The following is a 10,506-nucleotide window of genomic DNA, read 5'->3' on the forward strand; positions in this document are numbered from 1 at the left end:
GTTTTGAATGGTTGATGGTTCTACTTTGCAGCTGTTACTTATGTGATAAATCCAACTTACTTCAACGGATTGCTCATCTGAGTAAAGGCAGCACAGCTGGGCCCTTAGCTTGACATTCACTGTAAGAAGATTACAGCAGAAATCTCTTTACATCAGAAAATATCTTCAACAACCAGAGAGTTTAGGAATGAAGTCAAATGACTTTTTTTTTTTTTTTTTTTTTTTTACACAAAATCACTATTTATCATTGTTTCAGTCACTCAGATGTTTAGTAATGGAATCTGCCAAACCATCACAGAAGATACGAGTTCATCCTGTCTCTGCTGCTTGGACTTCTTGTTTACTCTTCTGTGTCCTTGACCTCCAGAAATAACTAATACTGAGCTTGCTTTCATTTTCTTGGATCTCTGTCTTTTATTTTTAAGTGAGATGTTTTGATCCTTTAAAAGCTCATATATGGTACTGTCCTCAGTTCTATGTTCCACGGAATTCGATCCATGAGGTAATGGATCTAGGGACCCAGAAGATGAAGATAAGTCACTCCTTTGTGTAATGGATCCAGCTGAACCTCCCAGCCAAACTCCAGTATCCTGAATATTACTTAAGGCAGAACCCGGTCTCTCATTACGCAGAGCATTCTTTTGATCATCATCATTAGTTTCTGTGCTTCGAGGCAGACTGCTTCTGGATTTGCTTCTGTTTTTCTTGTTTAGGGCTGTAGCCATAATAAGGAATTTGACTGGGCCATTATGTGCATGATAGGATACCATTCCCCTTCCTGAGACCAAAAAAAAAAAAAAAGAAGAAAAACGTTATGTAATATTACTCTTACTCATAGTGGGCCAATGCTTTACACAATAATTAGTGCATTAGATTAATATAACTTTGTCCAAAGAAGCATGTTCATTACCATTTTGTTCATATAGGTACAGAACTGAAACACTACAGAAATTACAAAAAGAAAATGTACATCCAAGATGCTTTCGGACTGTAATACAAATCAGCTACAACTTAGACATGCTGCATTCAAGCTGACATTTGGTTCATAATCTCTTATGTTGTTTTCTCTGTTTTCTCAACAGCATGAGTAAAAGAATCCTCAGCTGACTTGTTGAAGTTGGCACTGTCACAGCCTCGACATTGCAAGCTTTTCCCAACAATTCACAATGGAATATTTGTTTTTCAATTAATCTTACTCCAACCTTCTTGCATAGCATAACCAAATCCATTCCACTGGAATAGTGCTTGCCTCACCCATGGAGCAGGGAGTCAGATTTGCTCTCATCAATGGCCTCGCATTTATAGGAGAATTGTGAATGAATTCCTAATTTAATGTTTTAAAAAATTTAAACGGTGGGATACTGAATGGGAAAAAGAAAGATTTAACGATATCAGCCATAATATTGTGTCAACAGCAAATTCCTTAGGATTTAATCAACAGTTAATACCTTGATGATGTGTGTATTTTTCAGCAACCAAAATAAGAGCAATGATGTTGCATTTTGCCAACTAAGCTGTAATAAAAAACAGAATATTTATAAAAACATGGAATTTACCACAAAAAAAAGGGAAGGAAGGAAGATTCTAGAAATGTTATGCAAAATGTGACAATGCCATAATTGCCATTAGAGGAAGTGTCAGAAGTTAGTCAATTAAAAAAATAATCAGTGCTCTGCTATTCAAATCCCCTATACTCAACTTGCATATTATAAAAGTACATCTTCCCTAGATTTGATATAGCTAAAACTGTGAACTTTTTCAAGCCCTTAGGAAAACAATCTTAACTAAAAATGAAAGGTAACAAGTTATAGTTTCATAGTTGGTAGGGTCGGAAGGGACCTGAGCAGATCATCAAGTCCGACCCCCTGCAATGGGCAGGAAAGAGTACTGCGGTCAAACGACCCCAGCAAGGTGTTCATCCAGCCTCCTGTTAAAGACCCCCAGGATAGGAGCCAGCACCACTTCTCTTGGAAGTTGGTTCCAGATCCTAGCTGCCTTGACAGTTAAGTAGTGCCTCCTGATGTCTAGTCTGAATCTACCCTCTGCCAGCTTGTGACTTATTTCTAGTCACTCCTGGGAGTGCTCGGGGGAACAGGGACTCCCCCAATAGCTGCTGGTCCCCTCTAACTAGTTTGTAAATGGCCACTAGATCCCCCCTCAGCCTTCTCTTGTGGAGGCTGAACAGGTTCAGGTCCCTTAGCCTCTCCTTGTAGGGCCTGCCCTGGTGTCCCCTGATCATGCAAGTGGCCCTCCTCTGGACCCTCTCCATGTTGTCCACATCCCTCCTGAAGTGCGGCGCCCAGAACTGGACACAGTACTCCAACTGCGGCCTGACCAGTGTCGCATAGAGGGGGAGGATCACCTCCTTGGACCTGCTTGAGATGCATCTGTGGATACATGACAAGGTGTGGTTGGCCTTCCTGACCATGTCCCCACACTGTCGGCCCATGTTCATTTTGGCGTCAATAATGACTCCAGGATCCTTTTCTGCCTCTGCACTGACGAGAAGGGAGTTCCCCAGCCTATAGGTATGCTGCTGGTTCTTCCTCCCCAGGTGCAGTACCTTGCACTTGTCAGTGTTGAAACCCATCCTGCTCTCATCCGCCCACCCCTGTAACCTGTCTAGGTCCAATTGCAGCCTATTCCCCCCTTGTAGTGTGCCCACACCCCCCCACATATTAGTGTCGTCAGCAAATTTGAACAAGGTGCTCTTCACCCGCTCGTCCAAGTCACTGATGAAGATGTTGAACAGCGCAGGTCCGAGGACCGAGCCCTATGGAACCCCACTGCCTACATCCCTCCAGGTCAAATAAGACCCGTCCACCACCGCTCCCTAGGTGCAGCCTTCCAGCCAGTTAGTGCCCCATTTGACTGTGTAGGTGTCGATGCGACAGTCCCCTAGTTTTTTAATGAGAATGGGGTGAGAGACAGTGTCAAAGGCCTTCCTAAAGTCCACAAAGACTATGTCTACTACTACCCCTGCGTCCAAGGATTTTGTGACCTGGTCATAGAAGGCCACCAGATTGGTCTGACAGGACCTGCATCGAATGAACCCATGTTGGTTGCCCCTAAGCATAATCTCCCCTGCATTTATAATGACAAAAACATAACAAAAGTGGAAAATGAGAGGTGCCTGAGGCAGAATTAAGGATTTTGTTTATTAGCTATGCATTTCCATGTATTAGATCTATTTTTAAGGATTCTCCTAAACATTACATTTCACAGGTTCCCACATTTTAATAAACCTTTTATGTTCCTTTCTATAAAGTTATTACTGGATAGTTTGTCCCTTTGCTGAATATAGTAGGTTTTGTTTTCATTTTGGCAAAGACAAAATTATTTGGTTAAAATAAAAAAGTTGCAGACTGCTTAGTTTATAAAGCTTGTCTGCTTTCCTCCATAACTCAGCAGCTCTGCTGGAGTTATAAAATTCAAATGTAGCTGTGCAAAGTCCACATCTAACACTCTTATTTAACCTTGCTTATTGCAGTAGAAGTATTTGCAAAATGATGATGCTTGTGCTTCAGAAATACCAAAATAAAGTATCTGAATTCTTCAAAATGTACCAAAATAATAACAGCTGCTGAAAATAAAAAAATACATCCAATTTTACATTTCAAGGTCTCAATTTTGATGAAACAGGTCACAAAAAATGGTTTACTGAATCAGGAAAAAAAAATCACTGAATCTCCAAATATGCAAGCCCACTCTTCCTGAATCTGGAAACAAACATCCCTCTGACTCCACTCCCATTCCCCGTAACAATTAGCATTCCAGTGTGACTTGTAAAAATAAGTGTACAGGGCAGCAACACTTCTCTTGTAGTGCAAGTGCTGTTACAACCTTAAACTACAGGTTCTCCATAAAATGTGAATTGAAGAACTACTATCTTGCTCTTCTTCCAGTTGTTGTCAGGTGTGCTGGTTCAATAGAGTAAAAATAGATATTAGAGATGTATTGTGAATCTAATTAAGATTAATGAAAATAGTTTTATAATAAAGCCTCTATATATCTACACAACATATAAAACAACATATATTTACACAATATACATCAAATAGCATATTGAAGAGCAAACCCTTAGCTTAAAATTATCACACTCAAATACACGAGTTATCTTACCAGTCACTTTTGGAATTCCTTGCAGACGAGGCACTGGTAATGCTACTATAATTCCCAGATTTGTTCCAACCAGCAATAAACCATGGCATACTAGTAGACTGGTCACAGAAACACGCTGCTGTCCTGTGTAATTCAAAAAATGCTACATTACTGCATAGTCATAACCTCTGCCTTAATTACAGTAATCTATAGTTAACATAAGTTACACATAATATAATTATAGGGCATCTATACACATGCATCAAGGTTGCTTTGATGCACTGTAATTAAACCGCATTGGAGCAGACTCAATTAATCAAGTCTGTTGGAGCGTGGTAATTTTCACTCTCCAGCCGACTACAGCAACACGTGTCAGCGTCCCCGTGCTGAAAAATGGCGGTGGGGGCAGTTTAACTAAAGCTTGTTTGATGAGCTTTAGTTTAAGGAGCCCTACCACCATTTTTAGCACAGGGACACTGATACATGCGATGCTCTGGGTGCTTTAATTAGAGTGGCTCTTGGATCCACTCTAATTAAAGCACCCCCTACCCCACCTACTAAAGCATGTGTATAAACACCCATAGGTTCTGAGTCAGCAAAGCATCTAAGTAGATGCTTAAGTATTCTTATGTATCAAGCCTTAAAACTTCACCTACATGCTATATAACTGCACCAAAACTTCTGAAATGCTGTAATAATTCAATTTTATTGTGCTAAAAACTGCCAAATTCCAGTACAAAAAGCAGCTTTTACAAATAGGTTACTTCTACATATTCTTAGTAGCAGTGCTACAATGCATTTTACTATATACAACAGTGGTCTACAATTACAACATTACACTGAATTCAAGGTTCAACACTATTCATATTTAACTGACACAACTGCTTTCCCCCTACTTTTCGTTTTCTGAAACAACTTAATGCACTGGGAGGTTATAGTTTTTATCCTTTGAAAACAAAGGGTTTAGCTCATGATAAAAAAATTAAAAATAAATGATTGATACAGTCTAACTGGCCATTTTGAAAATTTAAATTCTCCCAAATGGAAACTAATTTCTTCTATGATGAGAAGTGAAACTGTGCCATGAATTATGAACTGGCCAAAAGACAGAAACAGTATGTACAAAGTTTGTATCTAGTAATCTCAAAAATGTAAGATTACTAGTTAACATACTCAGTAACGCTCCGAAATAACACATGAGCATTAAGGCAAGGAAGTTTGCAGATGACTTTTATTTAGGTTGTTTAGGGCTGAAGAAGATTGTGGCTACATCTAACATAGTTGGGTGAATTAGCAGCATGTATATCAAACCTACTTAGAAATATAAATTAGGCATAATGAAAATTCCAAGACAATCTAGATGTTAGTTTCTCTCCATCTGGCTGATAGTAAAAAAATCATACTGTTTCTAATAATAATAACACTGAAGTTCCCCTGCCTACAAGGAAATAATTGTGCATCTTGCAAAGCTTTGGGGTTGTTTTAGATTAAATATAATGTACTTGATTTCCGAAGTGGCACATGCAAGAATGCTCCTTCACAGCTGATCAGAGGGACAATATTAAAGGAGACTGAAAATGCTACCATTGCAGCCAGAGGGTGAATGACACTGAGGTGATCACAGCTGGATGAAAACGGAGTGCAGCAGATATTTATCACAGGAAAAAGCATCAGACCCCAGAATGATGCCACAGGCTACAGCCTTGGTCCGTTAGTCAAAATGAAGGCAAATAAAATCATATTTATTAAACAAAAGGTTATTATAAAGGACTACAATGCCAATTATATATGACAGTCACCTGATCCATCTCAGTCAGTAAATATTACCATTACTTTGATGCTCAGATATTTTGCAGAAGTGTCTGTATACTTGTGTTGACTTTAACAATTCCACACCTTTATGAAGCTCAGTTAGAATGAGCACAAGCTGTTTTGATTTAGCCCTTACATGAAAAGAGATACAAATCCAGATCTAGATACAACTATTATTTTTCAATTATTTTTATAGTGAATCAAAAATTATCCAAATCCTGAAGCTACTGAAAGCTTTTCTGGTGTTAAAAACCCATGTTTTTCTGGCCACTTGACACACATCAGTGACAAAAAGATGACATCTTCCTGAGCAGCGAACTTCCAGTTGCTACTCCTGCACTGCCACTAGTGCTGTGCCCTCTTCTTTTGCTGAAGCCTCAGCCAGAACTGCTGCAGGGAAGGTGCAGGGTGTGGGAAGGAACAGTAATGCCCAGGGCACAGTACCTGCCAGTTATACCTCTGGAATCAAGATCTGCATTTTGTGGCTTAGCTTATAGGCAATGCAAACAGATCAATGTTAGTACCAACAAAACACACTGGGGTCCAATCTTACTCTTCTTAAGCAGTCTAGTGGGAATATTGCCCATTTTTATCTTTGTAATGCTTTCAATGCATTCTCTAGGTGCTTTACACTGAAAAATATCAGTGCTTGTTCTCACACAGCAGCCCCAAAAGGACTGCCAACTAGTGATTTGCACCTGTGAAGTAACATTATTGTTTCCATATGTGAAAACAGCAAGTGAGTATAGAACAACCTGGAGTCTTAAATACAGAACATAACACTAGGCATGAACCACTGAATGTGAGGTCAAAAGAAAAACTTCTAGCTTTGAATCCTTGGGAAAGCAGGAAACATCTGCATCTGTCTAGAAATAACTGATGGTAACACATAATGATAACAGTCACTTATTAAAAATATCCATGTGTTGCTTTCTATTGTGAACATTTTTACTTCTATCTTTTTATTACAATGCAGTGTTTTGTGACTTTAATTTTATCTATTAAACACTAAAGGGAAAAATTAGAAAGAAATGGCTCTTGATCAACTGGATGCGTTCTATCCCCTAAGCAAAGGAAAAAAAATATCACCCAGTAAAGATCAATCAAGGGAGAGTGATAAGCATGAAAGTAAAACACTATTATAGTTAAAGGAAAGTTTTCCAATGAAATGGTACCCATGGAGAGATGAAATTGCTAAACGTGCAAGGGCAGCTTAATAACACTCAGGTTCTTTACAGGCTTACACACAGGGATAGTTTTGCACTCTGGGTGTACTCTCACTGACTTTGTTTCTACAGGACTTCAGAATCAATCTTGATCTTCCTCACATGTCAGCTTTTGATCCTGGCTCAGCAACAGAATTTTGGCATATGCCTCCCTTGCACCCACACAGGGCCCACTGAAATACAGTCTACAAAGGTGCAAGGGCAAGTCTTTATATCCATCCAATGATTAGGCTCCACAAGCAAATTAAACTGTCTTAAAAACCTCTCGCTACTGCATATTTAATCAGGCAGTCTGAACTGCTCTCCTTCTTCTTACTAATTGGTTATAACAAACTGACATAATGAAGTACTGTGTATGTGTGTGCAGGAACTTTAAATGAAAAAAGCAGAATTTATTTTCTACAGAAAGGAAATGAGGAAATTTTGTTCCCTTTCTCATCAGTTTCCAGGAAGCATGCATGTAACAATAGGAGATGAAAAACAGAAGTTGCCTGTTTGTTCAATAGGTAACATATTAGCCATAAGAGCAAAGAAATAAGATATATCAGAGTCAGCAGAACCTCTCTAAAAGCAAACTCAATTAAAGATTAAAAATAATAAATCTGGTAAAGATAATGCATTCAAGGATATTTACATGGTTAAATACCAGCATCCTGTATTAAATAATAAAATATTACATGCAACCTTAACACATCTAAGCTAGTTGGTGGAGGTATGAACTGTGAGCAGTAGGATTTTTAATTATCAATATTTTAAAATATGTGAATTAGAGCACATGTATACTAACCACTGTACATACATGATCTGGGGCAGTAATTGGGCACAAGCTTGCCCTACCTGAGAAAATACATAAAACATTAGCAACCGTTTTGTCCATATCTATTTATTTATTACATTTATGGGCAGCCCTTCCCAAAATAGCCTTGGGCGCTTACAACAAATAAAATAACTAATACAAGCAGTCCCTAGTGTCTTTCCTGACCTCTGTTGGGAGGGTCATATAGCAGTGCACAGGCAATCCAGGAAGTTTTTGGAGAGAGCAGAGGACAACTTCCCAGTGCAAGTGTTGGAGAGGCCAATTAGGCCTTTTCTTGACCTGCTGCTCACAAACAGAGAATTGGTGGGGGATGTAACAGTGGACAGCAACTTGGGCAGAAGCGACCATGAGATGATTGAGTTTGGGATCCTCAGGAATGGAAGGAAGGAGAGCAGCAGAATACGGACTATGGACTTCAGAAAAGTGAACTTTGACTCGCTCGGGAAACTGATGGGAAGGATCCCCTGTGACACCAGTCTGAGGGGGAAAGGAATCAAGGTTGTACTTCAAATAAACCTTACTGAGGGTGCAGGAATGAACCATCCTGATGCGCAGGAAGACTAGCAAGTATGGCAGAAGACCAGCTTGGCTTAGAAAGGAACTCTTCAGTGAGCTAAAACACAAAAAGGAAGCTTACAAGAAGTGGAAACTTGGACAAAACTAGGGTTGGAGCATAAGAATATTGCTCAGACATGCAGGGATGAAATCAGGTAGGCCAAAGAGCAGATGGAGTTGCAGCTAGAGAGGATATGAAGGGTAACAATAAAGATTTCTACAAGTATGTCAGCAACAAGAGGAGGATCGGGGAAAGTGTGGATCCTTTACTAAATTGGGAGGAAACCTAGCAATAGATGATGCAGAAAAAAGGAAGTACTCAATGTCTTTTTTTACCTCAGTCTTCACAGGCAAGATCAACTCCTAGATTACTGCACCTGGCTGCACAATTTGTAGAGGAGGTGAGCAGCTGACAGTGGGAAAAGAACAAGTTAGGGACTATTTAGAGAAGCTGGACATGCACAAGTCCATGGGGCCAGATGCAATGCACCCGAGGGCAATGAGGGACGTGGCTGATGTGACTGCAGAGCTGCTGGCCATTATCTTTGAAAATTCATGACCATCAGGAGAGGTCCCAGATGACTGGAAAAGGGCAAATATAGTGCCAATCTTTAAGAAAGGGAAGAAAGACAATCCAGGGAACTACAGGCTGGTCAGCCTCCCCCCAGTTGCTGCAAATCATGGAGCAGGACCTCAAGGAATCAATTTCTAAGCATTTGGAGAAAGTGGTGGTTAAGAACAGTCACCATGGAGTCACCAATGGCAAGTCATGCCTGAGCTACCTGATTCACTTCTATGATGAGATGACTGGCTCTGCAGATGTAGGGAGACCAGCGGATGTGGTATACCTTGACTTTAGCAAGGCTTTTGATAGGGTTTCCCACAACATTCTTGCAAGCAAGCTAAGGAACATGGATTGGATGAACAAACTATATGGGGGATAGAAAATTGGCTGGATCATCAGGCTCAGAGGGTACTAATCAATGGCTCAATGTCTAGCTTGCAGCCAGTGGCATCAAGTGGAGTGTCTCAGGAGTCAGTCTTGGGGCTGGTTTTGTTCAATATCTTCATTAACAATCTGGAAGATGGGCTGGAGTGCAACCTCAGAAAGACTGCGCATGACACCAAGCTGAGAGTAGTAGATAGGCTGGAAGGTAGGGCTAGGATTCAGAGTGATCTAGACGAATTGGAGAATCAGACCAAAAAAAAAAAATCGCATGAGCTTCAATAAGGAAATGTTCAAAGTCCTGCACTTAGGATGAAACAATCCCATGCACCAGTACATGCTGGGGGCTGTCTGGCTAAACAGCAGCTCTGCAGAAAAGGACCTGGGGGTTACAGTGGACAATATGTTGAATAAAAGCCAGCAGTGTGTTCTTGTTCCAAGATGACTAATAGCATACTGGGCTGCATTAGTAGAAGCGCTGCCAGCAGATTGAGGGATGTGATTATTCTCCTCTATGCGGCACTGGTAAGGCCACATCTGGAGTACTGTGTCCAGTCCCCACCACCCCCCATTCCCCTACAGAAAGGATGTTGACAATTCAAGAGAGTGCAGCAAAGGGCAACAGAAATTGTTAAGGGCCTGGGACACATGACTTACGAAGACAGACTGAAGGAACTGGGTTTCTTTAATCTGGAGAAAAGAACACTAAACTGGGATTTAATAGCAACCTTCAACTACCAGAAAGGAGGTTCCAAAGAGGATGGAGTTAAACAGTTCTCAGTGGTGACAGATGGTCTTAAGCAATGGTCTCAAACTGCAGCAAGGGAGGTTTAGGTTACATATGAGGAAAAACTCTCTCACTAGGAGGGTAGTAAAACACTGAAACAGGTTACTCAGAAAGATTGTGGAATATTCACCCTTAGAGGTTTTTAAGACTAGGCTGGATAAAACCCAAGCTGGGATGATATAGCTAGGGATGGTCCTGTTCTGAGCAGGGTATTGGACTAGATGACCTCCTGAAGTCCCTTCCAGCCCTCATTTCCTATGAT

At 40.4% G+C, this 10,506-nt stretch overlaps 1 protein-coding gene across 9 annotated transcripts in view; it reads right to left on the bottom strand.

Annotated features, from left to right (window-relative positions):
* Positions 1-202: 202 nt before the first annotated feature.
* ARHGEF10 (Rho guanine nucleotide exchange factor 10) overlaps positions 203-10,506 on the bottom strand; it is a 197,201-nt gene continuing 186,897 nt past the window's right edge. For 6 of the 9 annotated variants that reach the window (XM_025206351.1, XM_025206348.1, XM_025206347.1 and 3 more), the window contains 2 exons: positions 4,123-4,245; positions 203-778 (listed from right to left, as the gene is read on the bottom strand). In XM_025206351.1, coding sequence (XP_025062136.1) covers positions 261-778; positions 4,123-4,245 — 641 coding nt within the window. In that variant the 3' untranslated portion in view covers positions 203-260. Of the gene's footprint in view, positions 779-1,448; positions 1,515-4,122; positions 4,246-10,506 lie in introns of all 9 variants that reach the window. The other 3 variants (XM_025206349.1, XM_025206346.1, XR_003094503.1) reach the window with 2 other exon arrangements.

Source organism: Alligator sinensis, unplaced genomic scaffold, assembly GCF_000455745.1.
Source record: "Alligator sinensis unplaced genomic scaffold, ASM45574v1 scaffold52_1, whole genome shotgun sequence".
Lineage (NCBI taxonomy): Eukaryota > Metazoa > Chordata > Crocodylia > Alligatoridae > Alligator > Alligator sinensis.